The 24,821-nt window shown below is 42.4% G+C and overlaps 1 protein-coding gene across 1 annotated transcript in view; it reads right to left on the reverse strand.

Annotated features, from left to right (window-relative positions):
• Positions 1 to 24,544, reverse strand: part of TMCO4 (transmembrane and coiled-coil domains 4) — an 80,533-nt gene extending 55,989 nt beyond the window's left edge. Inside the window, exons 1-5 of the mRNA XM_038376387.2 lie at positions 24,360 to 24,544; positions 22,148 to 22,322; positions 13,937 to 13,964; positions 10,956 to 11,088; positions 7,540 to 7,561 (exon numbers count right to left, since the gene is read on the reverse strand). Coding sequence (XP_038232315.2) covers positions 7,540 to 7,561; positions 10,956 to 11,088; positions 13,937 to 13,964; positions 22,148 to 22,322; positions 24,360 to 24,538 — 537 coding nt within the window. The 5' untranslated portion in view covers positions 24,539 to 24,544. The remainder of the gene's footprint in view (positions 1 to 7,539; positions 7,562 to 10,955; positions 11,089 to 13,936; positions 13,965 to 22,147; positions 22,323 to 24,359) is intronic.
• Between the last annotated feature and the right edge of the window lie 277 nt (positions 24,545 to 24,821).

Raw genomic sequence — 24,821 nt, forward strand, 5'->3', positions numbered from 1 at the left:
GGTGTAAATCAATGTAGGTCCTTGGTTTTAATGGAGTTACACCGATTTAAACTGCTGAGGATCTGGTGTTAGAGAAGATCAGTAAGAAGGCAGGCAGTGGCAGCACATGGGTGCCCAGCTCAGAGGCTCAGCTTTAACAAAGGAAGGGGAACCTAAAGTTCTAGTACTGGGATCAGTGTTTGGGAATCACAGTGCTACAGCACCATCCTAGACACCGCCCCTTCCAAATAACTTCGGACACCAGTTAGGTCTCAGATTTTATGGCCAGAGGAAAGGTATTTGCTCTGTTTATTCATGAATTGCTACAAAAATGTTACCTTGTTGATCGAACTTGAGTTGCAGATCCTTCTCATGCCTTAGCCCACAACATGCCCTAATTGCCCGTGTGGCTTCACAAACAACTCTCTCCTTCCAGCTGGAGCCCTGCCATCTGATCCTGAAGCAAAACACTTAGATGCTCAAATTCATCAAATCAGTTTTATTTAAACTGGGCTCTTTAGCAAAATGCTCAGGATCAGTTCTGAACTTAACTGTCTCAGAGCAAATCCACTGACATTTACGGTATTACTCTGGATTTGCATCCATGTAAACTGAGATCTGAACATGTGCCAGAGAGCTTAAGGTACATGTAGCCAGACTGCAAAATGAAGACTCCTGCTAGAGAATGAAGAATCACTTTGTGATTCTACTGGTAAATGCATACGCTGCTCTTGCCGTTGCCTTGTGGGAAGTTCATACAGTAGCAATTCACGGCTATGCGATATTACCGGAACAAATAGCTCAATAAAGATTCTAAAAAGATGAAACACACCTGAATGAGTACAGCGTTGACAATAACATTAGTTAAGAGGAAAACTGCCAGGGTTTTCAGTCCTCATGTGATAGGGCACAGCCAGCAGCTATACTGCCTTGGGCTGTGAGCTCATTAGAGCTCATCGTAATAGGCACTTATAATACAGCCTTTCATCTGACGATCTCAGCATGCTTTGCAAACATTAGTTAAGCAAGTGAGAGTTGGGGTATATTTTATTATACCCATTTTACAGGGGAGGAAACTGAAGCACAGACTAGCCTCAAAGTCAGAGGGAGTAGGATTGGACACATTGTGATCTGGTTCTGTCATATTTTTTTTTGTGTGGTTTATTTCTGGTCCAACTGTGCTATCTGTAAACTGGATCGCAGTTGACATTACACCACATTCCAAGTCCTACTCCTTTTGAAAAGCTCCAACAAACATGAAGCAGCCACAGAAGGTGCACAGAGATGCTTTATTTTACAAGATTAATGATCACTGAAGTTGCTGGAATCCCCCAAAGATTTCTGGTCTGGTCTGCAAGAAGCAGGAAATATCACTACTTGAAGAGTGACAAATTCTTCATTACGGAGGTGAAAGCAGTTCTGCAGGCCACCTGGAAATGCTCTGCAAACTACCAGTGGGCCACAGCACTGAGATCCACTACACTTACTCCAAACACACCTGGGCCAGATTCTTCTCTCATTTACACTAGTTCAAAATCAACAGTAATGCCACTGAAGACAATAGAATTATGCTGGAATTACATAAGAGGTAATGGAGATTAGAATTTGATTCTAGATTCCAAAAACTCCTTAGAAAACATACAGGAATCTTTTGCTATGATCATTCAGTTAAAACTTGGTGTATATTTGGGGGGAAAATATTGGGTGAGATTCTCACCTAATGTAAACTGGCACTGAATTCAATGGAGCCACATCAATTGATATCAACTGAAGATTTGGCCTATTTCTTTTAAATGATACCTGGTGTGACTTTCAAATAAAATAAATCAAGTTTCTGAAAGCGTAAAGACTCAACTTTGTCAAACTTTACTGATGAAAAAGCATGACCATTCCTTGGAGGAAGAAGGAAATAAAATAAGCTAACACAGGGGAATATGGAAGAAAATCAAATCAGCAAGTTGAGATGTTGTTTTGAACAGAACAGGGGTAAGTACCGCAATCGAAGTCAAACTTCACTAAAGAAGGGGAAGGGCTTATCTACACAGTGCTTTAGACCAGAGGGCTATAAATTTCAGTGAGCACTAGCATGTTGCACAATAACTTGCCAGTGTGGACCTAAAAGCTTCTTAGTGGCCGTCAGGGTAATAGTAGTACTGGACAGTACTAGATTAATGTGCACTAGGGAACTTTTAATGCGTGTCAGTAGGATTCACGTGGGCCAGTTAGTGCGTGACATGCTAGTGTAGACTAAAATTTATACCCCTCTGGTGCCAGCTAAAGCACCGCATAGACAAGCCCAAATGTCAAACTATATTTCCCAACAATAGTGTAAATTCAGTAACTTCTGAATTACAGATCACTTGATAAGAATGCTGTGACAGATATAGCAATTTCCTGAAATATCCATAAAAACCTTCTTGAATTAAGTTCAGTATCTTTGGAGTCCATTGTATTAAGTGCAAAGATTATGTATTATTGTGGGCCTGGATGATAAAAGAACTATACTGAACAATGTGGCGGACCCGAATGGGGAGATGAATGTAAATCCCTTCCCTTGGTCACACAAAAAATAGCCGTTTGAAGCTACGCCCTGAGGAGGGAACCATTGTCTGATGATTATCTGTTCCCAAAGGTTGGTGATCTAAGGCCCAAGAAACAGGGTGATCTACGGCCCAAGAAACAGGGTGATCTACGCAGTTCTGAGCTGATCTATTATGAACTTGTAACCAGAGAAAAACCCCTTGGTGGGGTTTGAAGGACTGACTCCTGCCAGACCTCTGCTGGAGTTGGCTTTGTGTGTGTGTGGGTGATTTCTGGTAAGCTTATTAGCATTGTTTTAAAGATGATTTCTCTGTAATCTTATCACCTTAAGAATAAATGTGCTTTCTGTGACAGGGTCAGACCAGATGGCTACAGGAGAGTGATTGAAGGTAGATACATTAGCTCCAGATTAAGCAGATCCCTTTTCCCTGAGTAAGATAATGGGCTGTTCCAGAACAATCAGGAAGTTGCTGGAACCAATTAAGGCGGCTAATTAGGACACCTGGAGCCAATTAAGAAGCTACCAGATTCAATTAGGACAGGCAGGCTAATCAGGGCACCTAGTTTTAAAAAGGACCTCACTTCAGTTAGTGAGGTGTGTGTGAGGAGCTGGGAGCAAGAGGCGCGCAAGAAGCTGAGAGTGAGTAGGTGTACTGCTGGAGGACTGAGAAGTACAAGCATTATCAGACATCCGGAGAAAGGTCCGGTGGTGAGGACAAAGAAGGTGTTGGGAGGAGGCCATGGGGAAGTAGTCCAGGGAGTTGTAGCTGTCACGCAGCTGTTACAGGAGACATTATAGACAGCTGCAATCCACAGGGCCCTGGGATGGAAGCCGGAGTAGAGGGTGGGCCCGGGTTCCCCCCATCCCCCCAACTCCCTATTTGATATAAGAGGAGTTGATCTGGACTGTGGGTCCCACTAGAGGGGAAGGTCTCTGGCCTTTCCCCCAACCCATTAGGTGAGCCAGCAGAGACTGTGGGGATCGTTCGCCTCCTTTGCCCCATGCTGGCCAGTGATGAGGTTAGCTGAGTGAATGGCAGGTTTGTGCCACTAACAAAAGGAGCCAAACTGAGGACTGCTGTAAACCTCTGAGGCAAGCAAATCCACCAGAAATTGCGGGACCCACTAATACAGGTTTGGAACTTTGTCACATTGCTTAGAAAGAGCTGTGTGGTAACTTATTATGCTGTTCGTAGCCTTCGTAGAGTACGCAAAGCATAGACGCTGGCCAGGTTAGGCACTCTGACTTGCTTGGAATAATACAGTGTAGGCAAGGAACTGTGCAGCCAGGAAAAATCCCAGTCAGGAGGGAGGGAGATTCAGGGATGTGACAACTGAGGAGTCAGGAGACTGGAAGTATGTGCCCTTGGTGGACCACAAGAGGGAAATACAGATGCAGTTGCCTTGAACTGTGACATCCGTTATTATGAAAATACAGTCATTATTGCCCTTTATTGTATGCATTTAAGCTGCAATACAGTAAGGTGATCATAAAGCAGTCATGAAATATAAGGAATCAATATCAGTTTTGTTAGTCAGTGTCAAATCGGTTCACACCACAGCCCTTGTTTGTCAGTCTTTGAAGAAATACTGAATGTTAAATAGGAGCATAGGAACCGCCAAACTGGTCCACTCAGAACTTTGGAGCGGAGCCCAGAGCTGGAGCGCAGAGCAGCTCCGGAGCAGTGGAGCTGCAGGGTTTTGCCTGGAGCTGGAGCACAGCTCCAAAGCCCTGGGTCCACTGACCTATTTCTGACAGTGGCTAATACCAGCTTTTTCAGATGAAGTTATATGTACAGAGGACAATTATGGTATGGCCTGAAGATGAGGAAGTTTCTTCCGAACCCTCTCATTGTTTGGCTTAAGCCCTGAAGCATGAGAATTTATATTCCTTCCAAACTTGGAATTTTTTAAAAATCCCAGTTAACGTAACTGTGGATACTTTCATTATCCATACAATTATCTAATCCTTTTGGAATCCTGCTAAGCATGCTGTATGTTTGATAAAGAAAACTTTAGAGCAAGACCCAAACTCTTGTACTGCACAGTTTTGCTACACATGACAGGCAGAGAATGAAACAGTGGGTGAAAACATGGCACCACTGAAGTCAACAGCAAAAAATATTACGCAACAGAAAACCTCTAGAAGCTGAGAACATCTGTGCTGCCACTAAGGGCTACATCTTTAACATCTTAAGATTTCCCAATGTCTGCGTGAAAAAGCATGTGGCATGATTCCATAGGCAAATGGATCTTTTGACACTTTGTCTATTACATGTGCAGTTATTCAATTATCCAATTAACCCTCCCCACTTGCAGGGCCCTAGAGCTCGGGCTCCAGCCCGAGCCCTGAACGTCAACATAACAATTAAACAGCCCTTAGGGTGAACCCCATGAGTCCGAGTCATCTGGCATAGGCCAGCTGCGGGTTTTTAATTGCAGTGTAGACAAACCCACAATGGTTAATGTTGTAGTTCCAAATATGAGCCCCAGGCATGGGCCAGGAACCACTCTAAAAAACCCAGAATAAAAAGACAGTCCTTGCCCCCAAGAGTTTACAAGTTACAGAAGTGTCTTAAGAGGGTAGCATTAGCACAGAATGATAAAACTCCTTCTTTGCACTTTGACAGTGCTGGTCGCCTGAGGATCTCTACGCACTTTACAAAAGGCAAGTAGATTTTTACCCCTATTTTATAGATGGGGAAGTGACTTGTGTAAAGGCACACAGTAGGTCAGAGTCAGGAGAGGAGCGCAGATCGCCCCCTCCACCCCGGCCAGGTCATGGCCCTGAACACAGGACATTTAATTTACCATTATTTCCTGAGAATATTCCTGTCTCCTATTCAAAGGTAACATTTGCTTATATTCTCCCGCAGTAGTGTACCTTCTCCTACAGGACTGGAACCTTCGCTGCCTAATGGTACTCCTTCAGTCTTAGTGGTTCTAGATGGTATTTGCTCCTGTGTGGATGAATGAACATGCTAAGATTTTACTGGGGACAGACTGGGAAGCTGCTCAAGAGTTATAGCTGCCTTTTTTAATGCAGGACCTTAAATGGTCCATCACCACGGTTGTTTGTATGATCTTCTGCTTGCAAGGCTTTTGTTGTTGTCTGAAACTATCCATGCCACGCTTTATCATGAGAGGATGGAAAAGAGTAGAATTGTTGGTGGTACCAGCAGATCTTCTACAAAGCAGAGAGGCACATCTCCCTCTTGTTTTCCTAACCATAAATTGAAGGACATCAAGAGAACAGGAATACAGCTGGCTGGCTCTCAAGCTCGGTAATGAGGGTTTGAGGTATCTGGGTTCAGGGATAGTTGGCGGCTAAATCCTGTCTATAAATACAATATCATAAAACTAATATCAGCAGAACTTTAACCTTCATTGAAGCCTGGTTACAGCAGGCATCCACTGCCTTTGAAAGCTCCTACATTTCTGGTATTTCACACTGCCTTTCCAGTGGCTTGTACTTTATGGTTCATAGTTGGGTTATAAGGCTGTTGTTTCCACATGGGTAATTACCTGCCTATGTTTATACCCTCAGTGACTTCAGATTTGCAACTACTTCTCCAGAACCATAAACTGTTTCAGACAGATTTTATACGTAGAATATAGCTCATTCTCCAGGGATTTGAAAGAAAGTAAGTAGATTTATTACGCAATTGATATACAACTTGTCTCACTTTTCAGTTTCTCGAAAGACAATATTTAGTGCTCCATGCCACAACACAGAAGTTCACATCTGTCACGTCAGACACGATAACAGTGATTAAATATCTGAAACACTGCTATGTAGATGCTGTGACAGAATCTACCCCTTTATCCATTCCCTACACACTACTGAAATAATGTTTGTACAAGATATGTCTTGTAAAGTATCATTTGAAGACTCAATTTGCTAGTCAATATTGTCCTGATAAAATGTGTATGGCAACACTGTATGCGAAGTTATAAGATTTCCCTGTATGCTGTTATTAACATATGCTCCAAACTGAAGTTGAATAGCAGGTCAGTCAAAAGAACGTGTGCTCTGCTTAATGTGCATTTAAGCAATAAACAGAGTCATCAAGCAGGAAGGGAGACAAAGGGAGTTCAAACAGGTAGGAAAACCAGCAAGGAACAGCCTTACCTATAGATACTCTGTCTCCTGAATCTCAGCTAGAAATGTTTTCCAAGAGGGGTACTGACACCATAAAAAGGAGGAATAAATGTCCCAAGGCATCCGCTCCTCTCTTTCTGTCCATCATTTCATGGCATGAGAAGGGACAAAGGACCATTAAACAGGAGAAGAGGTTCTTTCCTAAGAAGTTTGGCCAGTAAGACTGGTGAGAGCATGTGGTGAGAAAAACTCTGCTTTGAATTTAACATGGTTTGTTAAGTTAGGCATTAGCTCAGTTTTATCTTTATTTTTCTTGTAGCCATTTCTGACTTTTATGCCTCATTACTTGTATTCACTTAAAATCTCTCTTTGTAGTTAATAAACTTGTTTTTTCTGTTTATCTAATCCAGATTGTTTAAATTGAAGTGTCTGAGAATACTTGAATTAATAAACGGTCATATTATCACCTTCAAGAAACAATGGACTTAACATACTAGTATTGTCCAGGAGAAGGCTGGGCAGTAGAGGACATACATATCCGGGGGGAAATCTAAGACTGGGAGCTTTCTGAGGTCACCCTGAAGTTTAATCTAGGCTGGTAAGAGCCAAGGTGTGGCTGGCTGCAGCACGCACACAGACATAGCTGGGAGTGACCTGCTGGAGAATATTGGTGAACAGTCCAGACCGGAGACTACAGCAGCAAAGCAGCGTAGAGCGCACCCCAGGTAAGAGGGCAGGGTGACACAGCTACTCATTACTCTAAACTGTGCTCTGGGTATGTCACAGATGCCCATATATCGAAAATCTAATTGCGCATGCACTGGGCCACAGGCAAAAGTTTCTGCATCAGAAGATACAGGAGCAAATCTTTTGTGTTACAAGTATAGGGTAAAAATGCATATGGAGAGGCTGCCAACGTCTTGACTGGCAAGGGCTGTCCTAGGGAACCCCTTTAAAAGGCAGGAGCAGTGCAACCTCATGCTGGACTCCTTTTCCTAGTAAACTCTGTGAGGCTAGAGTGGGGGATGATTTTGTATTTTCTACCCCTCACGTAAGCCCTACTCACCACCAACATAGGGCCGCCTACTCCCTGCTAAGTTCCAATGTTGCAAAGAGCCCTCTGTGGGCACTGACGTAGTGGTAGCTGAACTCATGTATAGGGAGTGGGTGGGAAGAGACATCCATGCTTGGATCTCTGGAGGCAATCTGACTCTGACAGGATCAGTGAATGGCAGTGTAAGAGCACAACAGAAATAACCATCATCATCATCCTCACAACAAGACCAGGGCGCAGTGCTTAAAATACCATCAAAACAACTAGGCAGATAGCGGGTCAAAGGCCAAAGTGACTGCACCAGGACAGAGAGGAGGAAACCTGACCTGGGGGAAAAAAAGACAGGGGCGAAGGAAAGACTATAAATATGGGGCTGACTGTGGAGATACCAAAGCACACCTTGGGGAGAAGAAGCCTTTAGCTGTTGAAAAGTATGAGGAATGGGCTAAGACTGACACCAGTCAGAAGTAAGTTCCATATTGTAAGGCCAAATGCAGCCAAGGCATGTCCTCCTGCTAACTCAGGCTAGAAGGAATCCTTGAAAGACTGGCGGTATCTGAGCTGAGGTTGACCAAAAAGGATCCCTCAGAATATATCCAAGTGAAGAGATGCACTGAACAGCTTCTCATTTCGATACAGAGCAAAGCGATGTACTCCTCTTCCTGAGTGTTAGCAAATATATTTTCTATTTATCGAAAGTCCAGGTAGGACACACTAAAGGCCATTTTCCTCACCCTGTCCCTTGCCAATATTCCTCAGCCCAGACCTGGAGGGACCATCGTTAGGAATGAATGTTGTGCTCAGTTTCCAAATTCATTTAGTCTCTGGGGCCTCTCTGTTGAGACTGCCAACAAGGGGACCAATTGTGGTCATAGTTTTTGTTATATGGACACCAGATTGTTTCACATAGACTGCTAGCCAAAAAGCTTCAAATAGTAACAATGTCTGATTCTGACTGACCATAGCTGGATTTGAACCAATGATTAAGAGGTGAATTCGAGAGACTCCATATCCCAATTTCCAATCTCTTAAGCTATCCGCTCCCCACAAATAATGCTTAAGGCTCCTCTTCCTTATGATCTGGTTGTTAGCGCCTAAAGGAAAGTTTTTAAATGTGATGGGGCAAGGCCAGATGGCGATAGAAAAGTAGTGGGAGATAGATATATTAGCTCCAGGCTAAACAAATCCCTGGTACCAGGTTAAGTGAAATGGAAGCTGCTCCAGGTCAATTAAGAGCTTTCCAGAAGGCAGGGAGAAGGCTATGTTGATTGGGACACCTGAAACCAATCAGGGGCTGGCTGAAACTAGTTAAAAACCTCCCAGTCAGTCAGGTGGGTGTGCATATCAGGAGCTGTGGGAAGAAGTTGTGCGGCTGGAGAGACTGAGCAGTACACACCATATCAGGCACAAGGAAGGAGGCCCTGAGGTAAGGGTGAAGTGGAGCTTGAGGAAGTGAGGGCTGCTGTGGGGGAAGTAGCCCAGGGAATCGTACATGTCATGTTTCTAAAAGGTCAGCTACTATAGCTGATACTATTAGGGTCCCTGGGCTGGAGCCCGGAGTAGAGGGTTGGCCTGGCCTCCCCCCACCACCTTTTCCCCGTTTAATCACTGAGACTGGGAGACAACAGAGACTGTGCAAGAAAGGATAACTTCTCCTCACCTCCCTCGCTGGCTTATGATGAAAATGGCTCAGACTGTGACCCTTGTCTCTAGAGAAAGAAGGGTTATGTGGAGGGTCACAGTGAGCCTCTGAGGCTAGCGAAGTCCACCAGGAAACATGGGACCCACAGAGGCAAGGACAGAGCTTTGTCACACAAAGCAAAGCTTCTAACGTATATAATGAAATTCTGCACTCAACACTGGCCTAAGAAGTCATGCACACGTGCAACGTCCATGGGTTAGGTTGTGGTTCCTCTAAGGATCAGACCCCAGGAACGGAGCTCCAGTCTGAACAAAATATAATGACCCATTGTTGTAATACCATCTCGAAGGGTGAAGAACTTTGCAAACTAATCAAAAAATGTCACCCTCACTATGTGCATTCTCCCACACTTGTGCCTGAGACTGAGTCCATTTCTACCAGCCGCAGTACAAAAAAAAATCCATCAATAGTGACCCTTGCTCCTGGATTCCAGTAAAACCCCGTCCTGCTCAGCCATTCACAACCTTTGAGATAATTTGGACTATTCATTTTTACAATAAAGTCATTAACGAGAAGTTCATGAGACAAGCTGTTCAGAAAACCCACAGCGACATCTGAACAACACGGGGTCACCGAGACTGATTAATGCGTTTATTAGCACTTGATTAGATTAAGCTAATAAACTTGATGTGTTTACGCAGATCTGCAAGTGAATCAAAACACACTTACCATTCACTACATTGCTGAGCCTCCACCGGTTCCCTCTGCATGACAACTAAAGTACTGTCCACTCTGTCCCCAAGCCAGCACAATCCAAGGGTGCTATTGCTTTGGCAGTTTTATAATGAAGATTCTTATTATGAGGGTGAAATGAATTATCTTAAATATTAAGAACAAAGGGCCAGACTTACAAAGGTATTTGGGCACCTAAAGATGCAGATAGGTGTCTAGCAAGATTTACAGAAGTGCCTAAACTGATCAGCGCCTAACTCCCATTGAAGTCAAATCCCACCAGGCACCTATTTGCATTTTTAGGCACCTAAACACCTTTCTAAACCCAGTCCCAGATCCTTAGCTGGTGTAAACCAGGGTGGCTCCATTGAAGTCACCAGCTGAGGAACTGAAGCTAAAAGTTTGTAGTAACATCATAGTGGCAGAGGCATTACTGTAGAGATGGGGATTAGACTGGGATTGAACAATGATAATAATACATAGCACTTACTTTGGGGCCTCACTCTTCCACCTTTACTTATACTCATTAGGACCTTACTAGTGAGTATTTCAGTTGAAATAACCAAAACTGTCTGTAGACCAGGGTGTTACACACTTTAAGTAAGGAAGGCAGAGAGGTAAGGACCCAATCCTGGGATATGCTGGGCGGCCTTCAGCATCTTGCTGGGTTTGTCCTCAGTGCCCATATTTTCAGAGCGCTGAGCATTCACAGCTCCAACTCATGTCAGCCGGACCTGTGAACACCTCTGAAAAAAATCAATGCATAATTGACTAGCTTAGGGTCACAGGAGGGAGCGTCAGAGAACAGAGTAAAATGCAGGCAATTCACGGTGAGCTTACATGCTGGGAGAAGAGCCTGTTTTAAACCCATAGCCAATGCAAAGCTCTATTACAAACACTCTTACTCTGACGCTTCCTCCTTCTGCTCCTTCAGGCTCTCAAGTAGGGACTCCTCCAAGACTTCCAGCTCCTCTAAAGGGATTCTCAGCAGCCAAGTGACATGGCAGATCAGCACCCTCGCTCGGGCATCGTAATAGCCTTAAATAGATGGAAACACAGGGAATCGATCAATTTTAATCAGATCAGATCAAATAGCAAATGTTGCACTCTGCTCTGGGTGGTGACTGTTTATACAGTACTAAGATAGCATTGTCTATCCTTTCAGTTCATGCCAGCATATCCACGGATTTAGGAGAAATGAGGTTTCACCAGTTAGAACATGGTATAGCCCAGGACTGTGAATTCATTAACTTCATTGAAGTCAATGGACCTGGCCTGATTTACAACAGCTGAGGATCAGGACCTACGTGCCCACCTAAGTCATGAAGTATTCCTTGCCCACAAAACTCCTCACTGTCAGGAGAGATTCACTATAACAGGCGAGTGCCTACATGGCAAAGAATCTCCACCCCTTTCACTGCAGGAGTTGAGCAGAACCTCTCGTCACCCTCTCACAGTAAGGAATCACTGGCAATTGTGGAAAGGTGGGTCATAATTTCATTCCCAGGAGGGAGAGGCTGCTGCAAGACCAGTGCCAAAAACAATGTGAAATAGACTTGTGGGAAAAATGAGGCAGTTCCCAACATCTAAGTGACAACGCAAGATTTATTACCTTGTCTAAATGCACCTCCAGATATAAGCTTTAAATTCGGTGCTTTTCATTTGTTATAACAGGGAGACTGGAGTTTAATAATAAAAACAGATCCAGCTACAAGCTAGCTTTGGTTTATGTATATTGCTGACAGCTGTTTGCACTTATTCTTCACTTCATAAGATGAAGGAATGCACAATGCAATCTGACAGCATTCAATGGTAAAAAGAGTTACTCTGGGGCTGGGAAGCAGGAGCACTAAAGAAAAAAAGATATTTTAAGCAGATTAGATTTTAAACATTTTGTGCCAGATCTGCTCCTTGTCCTGTGCACATCTCCACATCATTGTTCTCTTGTTTTCATAACATATTCTGGGTGCACTCTGGCATGAAAGATGGCATTGCATTTAAGGGTGTGCGTGTAAAGATACCAGCTTGAAACATCTAGCAAGTCTGTGAGAGACTAGATATGGAGATAGCACTTCACAGATAGGTTAACCACTATCTGTTTAGATTAGGTATTTATCTAACCCCAATCACTACAGGATCTGAGCATGTCACTGTCTTTAATGTATTTATTCTCACAATATCCTTGTAAGGCAAGGAAGAATTAGTAGCCCCATTTCACAGATGGGAACCCAAGGCACAGAAAGACTAAAGGCTGGATAATGTTATGAATAGGGCCCTACCAAATTCAATGTCCATTCTGATCAATTTCCATGGTCATAAGATTTTAAAAATAGTAAATTTAATGATTTCAGCTATTTAAATCTGAAATTTCACAGCACTGTAATTGTAGGGGTCCTGACCCAAAAAGGAGTTGGGCTGCGGGTTGCAAGGTTATTTTAGGGGGGTTGTGGTACTGTTACCATTACTTCTGCACTGCTGCTTGCAGGGCGCTGCCTTCAGAGCTGGGCACCTGGCCAACAGCCTTCACTCTCGAGCTGCCCAGCTCTGCAGGCAGCGCAGAACTAAAAGTGACAATACCACAATCCCCCCTACAATAACCCTGTGACTCCCTGCAACTCCCTTTTGGGTCAGGACCCACAATTTGAGAAACTTTGGTCTCCCCCGTGAAATTGGTATAATATAGGGTAAAAGCACACAAAAGACCAGATTTCACATGAGGAGACCAGATTTCACAGTCTGTGACGTGTTTTTCATGGTTGTGAATTTGGTAGTGCCCGAGTTATGAACAATGACCGCATCTGTAGTTACACAGGCTCAGTTGCCTGGGATTCACTGGGATGAGATACCTAAACATTTTTGAGGATCTGTGCCTAAGTGACTTGCTGAGGTTACACAAGAAGTCTGTAGCAGAGCAGGGAATTGAACCCAAGTCTCAGGCTAGTGCCAGAATCATGGTGCCATCCTGCCTTTCTGCTAACTCACAGCTTAGTATCTGCTTTTCCAGCATAAGGATAAATAAACTTGCGAGGCAAAGCCATGAAAATACTACTTTGTATTATTTCAGAGGGATGTAGAAACCTTTATTGTAATAGCTGCCTAATGTTCCAGTTTTCCATTAAAAATAAACTGAGAAAGCCAATGAAAAAAAGCCACTTTCTCCTGAGGTGGATGAGGTTTAACAACAATAAATTAACTTCAGTCCTGTGCAAAGGTGAATTGAAAACACAGTTGCAAAGTGCAGCCATTGATCTGAAATGAAGACTTTGCTACAGTTAGGCATTCTTTATATCATTCCAGTAATTTAATCCACCTCCTGGATTAAAACAAAACATTCGCTTATTAAAGAAAACAAAAATATTATCATTTGTTCAAAATAGGCTTCACAGGAGATCAAGAATTTACTCCCTGGAAAGGTCACCAGGGAAGTAACTTGAAGTAACTTGCAGAACAAATAGTTTAGCCTGAGATTTTCAAAATGGCCTGACTGACTTTCAGTGGGAGTTGGGTACCTAAATTCCATAAGCCTCTTTGGAAAAAAAACCCCATTTAAATTATTTAGCATCAGAACTTTTCTGACATAGGACACATTTGCATGTTAAACCATGATGGAAAGAGGTTTGTAGGTTAGAGTGAGATAAGGAGATCACCAAGCAGTACAGATTCATTAACTGTAGGTTACTATTAAACATTTATATTACAGAACAAAAATTGGTTTTCTTGAAGTTAAAGCAAGGAAACAGTGTGCTGCTGACATTAAAAGAATGGAAACAACATTATAATAGTTGGGATGGTATATTCACCTTTGGAATAAGATTTTGTTTTACAGTATGTGATGTCAATAAGTCTATATTATAAAAGATTATTAAAAACAAATTAGAACACTCACCATCCTTAAGAGAGAAGGACAGAAGATCCTAAAACAAAATATGAAACAAGTAAGTTAAATTTTGATGGCATTTTACCCAAAAATCTTAAATAAAATAATGAATTAGACATACACTATAACTGAGTGATCGCAGCATGTCTGTATATGAATATGACAAGCCATGGTGGATCATTTCAGTAAAACAATATATATCAAAGCCAGATGCTTTAAACACAAAGGTATCCATACCCTGCTATATGTAATTGGGCAGAAACAGTCACCCATAAAGTGGTAGAACAATTCACTTATGTATAAAGAAACAGTGTGTAAATTTATCACAGATGATCATATCACCATCAGATTGCACCAACCAATTATACAGGGCTTGTGAATCTGGAGATGTGGGTTCTGTCTCTGCCACAGACATGCTGTGTGACTTTGGTCAACTCACTTAGGACCAGATTTTCAACAGAGGTCTCCAAGTTTTGGGTGCCTAAATTGGAACGCATTAGGCCTGGTTTTCAGAAGACCTGAGCTTCCATAGGTCTAGCTGAAGTCAATGGTAGCTAAGGGTGCTCAGCTTCTCTGAAAAACCAGGTCTCTCAGGGTAGGTTTACACAGCAGTTAAAAACGCATGGTTGTTTAATTGTGGTGTAGATTTTTGGGCTTGGGCTCCAGAGCTCTGGCTCCAGCCTGAGCCCGAACATCTACAACACAATCAAACAGTCCCTTAGCCTGAACCCTGTAATCCTGAGTCAGTTGACACGGTCCAGTGGTGGGTGTTTAATTGCAGTGTAGACATACCCTCAGGCTGAGCACCAGAATTAATGGCCACTTTTAAAGATGTTTGAATTTAATTTATCTGGGCCTCAGTTTCCCCATCTGAAAAACGGACAGAGTAATACAGGCCTTTCACATATAGGCTGTGAGGATTAATTATGAGCTTAGATGGAGGGTGCTAACGAAGGACAAAGTGCTGTTGTTATTACTATGTTCTCCTTTTGTTTCATCACTCACAACGTTTAAGGTTGTGTGCACACAGCATATAGCACTGATTCAGTTGACATGCCTCTCTCTCACGTACCAGGAAGACATTGTGAAGAAAAGCCAGACGTGCATTTTTATAGGGAAAATCCTGGAATCTCTTTGGAAATGAAGAGCACAGCTGAAGAACCAGGATGCTGCCAGGGAGTTTAATCCCACTGTGCCTAAGCATAATTTGCGTCTTAGAAACTCTTCCAACCCTCTTTCCACCCCTGAGTATGGGAAATCTGAAATGGTGAGTGAGCTGCTCTTAGCCAATTGCTAATACAAGAGGAGGAAAATATAGATACTCCCAAACCCAATGTAACTCCCTGGACTCTAATATTATTCCCAGATGGAGAAGGTTCATAGATTCATAGATACTAAGGTCAGAAGGGACCACTCTGATCATCTAGTCCGACCTCCTGCACAGCGCAGGCCACAGAATGTCACCCACCACTCCTATGAAAAACCTCACCCATGTCTGAGCTATTGAAGTCCTCAAATCATGGTTCAAAACTTCAAGGAGCAGAGAAGCCTCCCTCCAGTCAACCATGCCCCATGCTACAGAGGAAGGCGAAAAACCTCCAGGGCCTCTCCAATCTGCCCTGGAGGAAAATTCCTTCCCGACCCCAAATATGGCAATCAGCTAAACCCTGAGCATATGGGCAAGATTCACCAGCCAGATACCCAGGAAAGAATTTTCTATAGTAACTCAGATCCCATCCATCTAATATCCCATCTCAGGGGATTTGGCCTATTTACCCTGAATATTTAAAGATCAGTTACTTACCAAAATCCCATTATCCCATCATACCATCTCCTCCATAAACTTATCAAGTAGAATCTTAAAACCAGATAGATCTTTTGCCCCCACTGCTTCCCTTGGAAGGTTATTCCAAAACTTCACTCCTCTGATGGTTAAAAACCTTCGTCTGATTTCAAGTCTAAACTTCCTGGTGGCCAGTTTATACCCATTTGTTCTTGTGTCCACATTGGTGCTGAGCTTAAATAATTCCTCTCCCTCTCCTATATTTATCCCTCTGATATTTATAGAGAGCAATCATATCTCCCCTCAACCTTCTTTTAGTTAGGCTAAACAAGCCAAGCTCCTTAAGTCTCCTTTCATAAGACAAGTTTTCCATTCCTCGGATCATCCTAGTAGCCCTTCTCTGTACCTGCTCCAGTTTGAATTCATCCTTTTTAAACATGGGAGACCAGAACTGCACACAGTATTCTAGGTGAGGTCTCACCAGTGCCTTGTATAACGGTACTAAAACCTCCTTATCCCTACTGGAAATGCCTCTCCTGATGCATCCCAAAACCGCATTAGCTTTTTTCACAGCCATATCACATTGGCAGCTCATAGTCATCCTATGATCAACCAATACTCCAAGGTCCTTCTCCTCTTCTGTTACTTCTAATTGATGCGTCCCCAGCTTATAACTAAAATTCTTGTTATTAATCCCTAAATGCATAACCTTACACTTCTCACTATTAAATTTCATCCTATTACTATTACTCCAGTTTACAAGGTCATCCAGATCCTCCTGTATAATATCCCGATCCTTCTCCGAATTGGCAATACCTCCCAGCTTTGTATCATCTGCAAACTTTATTAGCACACTCCCACTTTTTGTGCCAAGGTCAGTAACAAAAAGATTAAATAAGATTGGTCCCAAAACCGATCCCTGAGGAACTCCACTGGTAACCTCCCTCCAACCTGACAGTTCGCCTTTCAGTAGGACCCGTTGCAGTCTCCCCTTTAACCAATTCCTTATCCACCTTTTGATGTTCATATTGATCCCCATCTTCTCCAATTTAACTATAATTCCCCATGTGGCACGGTATCAAATGCCTTACTGAAATCTAGGTAAATTAGATCCACTGCATTTCCTTTATCTAAAAAATCTGTTACTTTTTCAAAAAAGGAGATTAGGTTGGTTTGGCACGATCTACCTTTTGTAAAACCATGTTGTATTTTGTCCCATTTACCATTGACTTCAATGTCCTTAACTAATTCTCCTTCAAAATTTTTTCCAGGACCTTGCATACTACAGATGTCAAACTAACTGGCCTGTAGTTACCCGGATCACTTTTTTTCCTTTCTTAAAAATAGGAACTATATTAGCAATTCTCCAATCATTCGGTACTATTCCTGAGTTTACAGATTCATTAAAAATTCTTGCTAATGGGCTTGCAATTTCAGGTGCCAATTCCTTTAATATTCTTGGATGAAGATTATCTGGGCTCCCCGATTTAGTCCCATTAAGCTGTTTCAGTTTCGCTTCTACCTCTGATATGGTAATATCTACCTCTATATCCTCCTTCCCATTTGTCATGCTACCATTATCCCCAAGATCCTCTTTAGCCTTATTAAAGACTGAGGCAAAGTATTTGTTTAGATATTGGGCCATGCCTAGATTATCTTTAACCTCCACTCCATCCTCAGTGTTAAGCGGCCCCACTTCTTCCTTTTTAGTTTTCTTCTTATTTATATGGCTATAGAACCTTTTACTATTGGTTTTAATTCCCTTTGCAAGGTCCAACTCTACTCGACTTTTAGCCTCTCTGACTTTATCCCTACATCTTCTGACCTCAATTAGGTAGGTTTCCTTGCTGATCCCTCCCATCTTCCACTCCCTGTATGCTTTCTGCTTCTTCATAATCACCTCTCTAAGATGCTTGCTCATCCAGCTTGGTCTACAACTCCTTCCTATGAATTTTTTCCCCTTTCTTGGGATACAGGCTTCCGATAGCTTCTGCAGTTTTGATTTAAGTAATCCCAGGCCTCAACTGCCTTTAGATCCATAAGTTCTTCAGTCCAATCCACTTCCCTAACTAATTGCCTTAATTTTTGAAAGTCAGCCCTTTTGAAATCAAAAACCCTAGTTGCAGATTTATTTTTGTTAATCCTTCCATTTAGTTTGAACTGAATTAGCTCATGATCACTTGAGCCAAGATTGTCCCCTACAACCATTTCTTCTATGAGGTCCTCGCTACTCACCAAAATTAAATCTAAAATGGCATCCCCTCTAGTCGGTTCAGCAACTACTCGTTGAAGGAATCCATCAGCTATCGCATCTAGGAAAATCTGAGCCTATTATTATTACTAGCACTGGTCCTCCAGTCTATATCTGGGAAGTTAAAGTCTCCCATGATCACGCAGTTTCCATTAGTATTTACTTTATTAAAGACATCAAAAAGGGCTCTATCCTCTATACAGGTTCTGCTGTATAATTCAGCTGTGCAAATCAGTTACATGAATACAGATGGGGGAAAGAGCTTCTTGCAAATAGGGAGGGCTGAGGGATAAGAAGGGAGTGATGGGAGGTACTGAGACTTGGTGGATGGGAAGGGTAGCTGGCTCTAGGCTGGGAAGGAGGATCCCCAGTGTTCATACCTGTTTTTGAGATGTACCAGACCCACAAGGTCCCGTTCCCTGCTCCCCGACCTAATCCTGGACCCAAAGTGGGGTCTCTAACCCCTCTGGGTCATGCTCTCGCCTCCCCCCTACCCCAGACACGCATGAGTTTATGCAGGAGTGGAGCCATCCCACAGTGTTTCCCTGTTCTGCCACCCCTGCGGGAATAAACAGACCGGGGAAAAGTCTTTCACGGAAGAACAAGCAAACAGGTGTCAATTTACTTTAAATCTTTACACATAATTTAAGTGAAAGATCAACATTGTTCCCAGCCATCATTTCTAAGTGGATGTTACCCACTGACCCAGAAAAGAGAAGGACTTGGGCAGCAAACCTTTGGGGTGATTGCTGCGAGAGAACAATTCTTGATAGGTTTGACCTAGATGGGAAGCACATTCAATTGGCAAAAGTGGCTTCAATGGGAGTTGTGGGAGGCTCAGCCTTTTTTAAACTAAGGCCACTTATTTAGGTGGCTAAATATAGAGCTTAACTCCCAGCATTCATTTTTGAAACGGTCAGCCTGTGAGTTTAGCGGATTGAAGCAGGTCTCAAAAGCTGAAAGGTGGGTGCAGATATTCCGACTGAGTGACAAACTGGGGCTAATGCTTATATCAGATGCTATAGGTGTGCCCACCTGTTTCTATTTGTCTCAGACTTTGAACTACACTTGTGTGTGCTGTCAACTGGAACAAAACAAGTATTGATTAGTTTAGCTCAAAAATAATAGTCTGTTCTTTCTCTCCCCATCTCAGCAGCAGTTGTGTTAAGATGATCTACAAAAGAAAAATGAAATTGGCTTTGTGCCCTTGTTTGCTTCTTTATGATGTATGAAGTTGGCATAAGGGGCTCTTTTAAACAGTCTTCTAACTGCTTGTTTTTTACATTTGAAATTCATGTCCTGCTTCTCCTGTAAAACTCTATTGACCACTAGAGCAGTGGTTCTCAACCTTTCCAGACTACTGTACCCATTGCAGGAGTCTGATTTGTCTTGCGTGCCCGCAAATTTCATCTCACTTAAAAACTACTTGCTTACAATATCAGACATAAAAGTACAAAAGTGTCATAGCACACTATTATTGAAAAATTGCTTACTTCCTTATTTTTACCATATATTTATTAAATAAATCAATTGGAATATAAATATTGTACTTACATTTCAGTGTACATATATAGAGCAGTATAAACAAGTCATTGGCTGTATGAAATCTTAGTTTATACGGAGTTCGCTAGTGCCTTTTATGTAGCTTGTTGTAAAACTAGGCAAATACCTAGATGAGTTGATGTACCTCCTTGGAAGATCTCTGCATACCCCAGGGGTACATGTACCCCTGCTTGAAAGCCACTAAACTAGAGAACTAGTAGTTTTGTGACACCACAGATACCAAACTCGTGAAACCCGATGGAGAAAGGGAAGTGATTTTTATTCAGACTCTTTGGATTTTGTATATTTTTGTTAATACTTATTTAACCCAAAAACCCAACTAACAGCTGGAAGAGAATTTGTTTTATTAAAGAGTCAACACTCTTTCCCCAACAACAGAGAGCTTCTAATCCACATTTCAGGGTCACCCAAGGAAGGTCTCTTGAAGAAAAACGGTAAACCAGACATTTTAGATATTTCTAAGCCAAAAGTCAAGCAGGAGTAACAAGCTTTCAGCTCTTCTTTACATACCAAAAAGAAATAAAAAAAGGGCACAAGCTCAATTTTGCCCTTTCTTCAGGTCACCTTTAATAACTCTCTCTCTAAAAAATTTACTAGCAACTTTAAGTTCCTTACTTACAACAACAAGATTGTTTGAACACATTCCAGGAGAGAGTTTACTAGTTTTCATTGAAGGTTTATTTTTACCGAGATGCTTTATGTGTGCAAAGTAATCTCCATTCATAATATCTCTGCTGTCTTTCTTGCCAGAGCTAACTGTTCTTAAAAGATTCAGCATACCAACACTCAACTGCATTAGTCACCCGAAATGAACATAAATAATACCCATAATCCTCAAGATTTCACTCTTCGACAGATTCTGTTTAAAATACGTGGTGAAGATGGGGAAGAGTGCTAACGACTTTGATAAGAATCAGCCTCTCTCCTCTCAGATTCAAGGAATGGGGACAGACATCAGAGGGTTGGGAATTTAAAAGCAGAAGTGTAAGAAAATTACAACAGGGAGAAAAATACAGCATTCAGAACCTACAGCGGAAGATGGCCTTTAATCTGTAATATCCACAAGAACGTGTCTTTACAAACATCAAGATATGACTTATATTCAGTCCTCCCTGCCACTTCACAACAAAGAAAAGAAAATCTCAGCCCTGGGCAGACTGTGCCCAATGTGCAACAGAAGGTAAAAAGAAGTACTTCTGTACATCCCCATAGACTACTCAACCACCTGCCTTCATGCATCATCCCTTTGGCATCACTGCACAACAATTATCAAGCAACAATCCTAAAAAAGCACGCTCCATAGCACTAACAGAAACTTGTCACTGAATTCCAGAAGTCTATGGTTATCAGAACTCCATCAAATAAATCACAAAAGTGAAGTGAAAAGAAAAGGAGTACTTGCGGCACCTTAGTCTCTAAGGTGCCACAAGTACTCCTTTTCTTTTTGTGGATACAGACTAACATGGTTGCTACTCTGAAAAGTGAAGTGAGTAAGTGCAGGATACAGAGACAACAGGCAAGCACAGAATGGCTGGATAAAAGCAGTCAAAGGTCTGTCTCTTATGTTTACCTTCGAGTGACAAGGAAACGCTGATCTCAGTTTGAATATATGGCGGTTCCCACCCACCAAAGTGTTTTGCCAGTTACGCCAGAAAAAGTCTCGGGTACATCAACATATAGTGACCTTTTCCCTATATAATTCCTCATCTGAGCTATTTCAAGAAGTTCAGTTGTTCTTCCAGTGAGAAATACAACTACTCTAAACATTGTCTCAGAATCACCGAGAGAATCAGTAGCTAAGACTCCTATATTCTACTGTTCTCTTTGAACCAAAGATACAAAGTCCCTGGACATTCAAGAAGAGTCTCTGTTGTACACCCCCGAGTGATAGAAGTTATGCCGACACAGGCTGTAGTATAGACATAGCCTTAAAGTAGGTATGTGTGCTTACTTTAAGACCCTTTACACTGCCTGAGCTGAGTAAAGGGGACCCACTGTAAATGAAAATCAGGCCCATCGTGTCTCAGGCCAGGTCTACACTACAAACTTGCATCGGTGTAACTATGTTGCAGAGGCGGATTAACTATGCCAATGGAAGAAGCTCTCCTGGCGGCGAAGTTGCGTCTTCACTAAAGTGCAAGCACAGCTGCAGCTTTTTAAGTGTAGACCTGCCTTAAGTGTTCCACTGATTTCAGTCAGATGCAGATGGGGAGGAGGAGAACAGAGCAGCAGTAGAATGGGAGCAGTGAAAGGGTTAATAGTTCTCCCATTAGAAGGAAGGGCTTTATGCACTGGGTGGTGTACAGCACATTTTGAAGCAGAGAAGGCATCAAAGACTTTAGGCATCACTTATTCAGTGGAATCTAGCCAGGTCAGATGTTTAGGACTCGCACACTATAGGGATGGATGGATGAATGAATAGAGGAGTGGAAAGTCAGTCACTCTATCTCCCCGCCGCCCCCCTTTTTTTTTTAAACAGAAGGTAAGCTGATGTTTTAAATACATATAGAATTAGGATTTACTATGCCCAATACTACAGAAAGAGAATTTCAACAACAGACAGGCAGCTCTGACAAGGCCTTTATCCACAAGCCAAATGGAAGAGGGGAAGGGATGAACTTACTTGTGTAATGACGACTGGATTATTTGCCAAGACAGGATCCTTCAGTAAAATCTGAGCAAAGGTTTCTGTGCCCTCGCCACCCAAACCGCTGGTGAATGCAGTCATGGCAGGCAAGACAGCGTCTGACAACTCCAGCCATTTCACCAAGCCTTCAATGAACTCCATCCTAAAGGAGCTGCATGACAACACAAGCAATACGAGTCAAACATTCATCATTTCCTCTTTCCTAAGTCACCTTCATTTTAGATGCTAGGTAGGAGTTCAAACACCGATTAAATGGCATTCAAGGAACAGCCTTAGCCTTCAGCTTCTCCACTTCAGTTTATTAAAGAAAGATGGTGAAAACAAAGAAAAAAAATTTTTAGGAGTATAAAAAAAGTCCTGAGCTGTCAAGCGAGTGTTTTACGTTGGTGTTTAAAGGTGAAAGTGTGGTCTGTATATTACAGTGCAGGACTACAAGTTAGCACTGCTGCATTGTAATCCTGGCTCTTTCATGTCACCTAGGACAAGTCACTTAACCTGTCTGTGCCCCTCTCTGTTTCAGGGGATCATAACACTTGGATTCTTCACAAAGGTGGTGCAAGATATAATATAATGCATGTAAAGCATTTTAGAGATCTTGATTGGTTTTTCTTGGCCTTTCACCAGGCCTTACTTTCAACTTCTAAAGATCTCTAGTTGTCCACACAAAAATCAAACCACCAATGAAAAGTCAGCAGAATATCTGAACACGATCAGCCTGTTGTGTAGGCAAGGAGGCAGTCTGGAGTGGACAGTACCATTACCCTTTGTAGGCGTGGGGCTTGGCATGAGCAGCATTAAGAGACTCACTCTGCAGTGAAGCACAAGGAAATTTTAGATGTAAAGGAAAGTAAATATGGTCGAGAAAATAACCAAGAATACCCCTAATATCAGTCTTAGGCCGTATATCTTTCCTTACTGTTCCAATGCACTACGGAAGCACAAACTTATACAAATAATACAGTTACATTTCAGAGGCTCTGACTGTAGGAATTACAGAGAAAATGCATTTAAAACAGCTGAAAACATAAATCAAGACCCTAATTTTCTTCCCTGCCAGAAATGAACATTGTCTAGGCATCAAATGTAGAGAAATGCTTAAGACTTGTGTAAGTTCTATATTGACGTTCTGGGAGATAAGGGGTGTGCGTATGTGCACGCACGCGCCGCAAATGGGAGTAAGTGGCATGCTCACAGGGAAGAAAGAATAGGTAACCTCTGTCTCTGTACCAGCAGAACGCAATGCCCGCTGTCCTGACCCAGAATCTGAAGACACAACCGAGGCAGCCTGATAGTCCAGGAGATTAAGGGAAAATTTGTTTCCGTGTTTTATTCGCAGTTGTACGGTGTATTTGACACTGTAAGGAGAAAAGGTTAAATTCTCAAAAGTGCCAACGTGACTTGTGCCATTGTCCTATTTTCAAAAGAGACTTAGGAGCCCAAGTCTCATTAAATGCCTTAGCGCTTGTCTATGTGGGGAAATGTACAGGTATAACTATAGTGCTGTAGTTCTACAGGCATACCACCCCATGCGCACATGCTTATAATAAAAGAGTGTCCACACTAGGAGTTACACCTATAATTATAGCAGTATAACCATAATAGCACAGTTATGACAGTACTTTTCCCAGTGCAGATAAGCCTTGAGATTTAAGAGCCCAAGTCACTTGGGCACTTCCAAAAATTCTACCCTAAATCTCTTTCATGGATGCCCAGCTGATGCACATTTTCTTCATTTTGAGAAGATCTATAGGCCTTTTGCAAGGTCCAGGTAAATGAAACCTCTTTGATCAGAAAAAATACAGGCCCCTGTTATCTTGGACATGACAAACTCCTACACGCTTTCTTGTGAGCTTTCCCAAATGAAAGCTTTTTTCTGTAAGCTCAGGCTCTTCCTGAATCAGGGATGTACCTTCAGAAACAAAGGATCTGATCTTGGGTGGAACCTCAATTCCCATAAACTTCAACACCTCAAAGGATCTGTTCTAAACCCTCTGATTAAACCAGCCTGCCTCTATGGCATGCTTAAGAGTCCTCTTCCTTGACCTTTGGAAGGACAGCCTCATGCAGCCACTAGTGCCATTTTGGCGCTCTTTTTCTATATAATCTAATCTATCCCACGCACATGATTGGCTTGTTATTAGAATCTGCCTCAGCTACCTCACAAAATCTGCTTTGTGCACCATCCTACCTTTGCTCCTTTTCAGGAAACAAGTAAGCCAGAGATATCCCACAGAGAGCTGCGTATGCAAACCTTCCTGGTTCACCCAGCTGTTTGCCCACAAGCTCACATGGCTCCTTTGCATCCGTCTGTTCAGCCATCCTGAGTCGTCTCCAAGCCCACCTGCTCCACTTCTGTTCCTCAGCCATTCTTACCTGCCATTTCAAAATAACGAAAAAACAACAGTATTTGAAAGTAGTGAGGAAAGTGACTGATAGATTTTCCTCTCCAGTGATTGTACTTCCTGGCTCTGTCTTTCATTGAGTTTGCCAAGGGCAGCCTTGTGTGTTTACCCAATGGTATGATATTGTACAAAACACACTCCTGGTGGCTTCAGGCTTCACCTTGTCTTCACCTTCAACAATTATCAAGTTTCAGAGTAGCAGCCGTGTTAGTCTGTATTCGCAAAAAGAAAAGGAGTACTTGTGGCAC

The sequence above is a fragment of the Dermochelys coriacea genome, chromosome 18 (assembly GCF_009764565.3).
Source record: "Dermochelys coriacea isolate rDerCor1 chromosome 18, rDerCor1.pri.v4, whole genome shotgun sequence".
NCBI classification, from domain to species: domain Eukaryota; kingdom Metazoa; phylum Chordata; order Testudines; family Dermochelyidae; genus Dermochelys; species Dermochelys coriacea.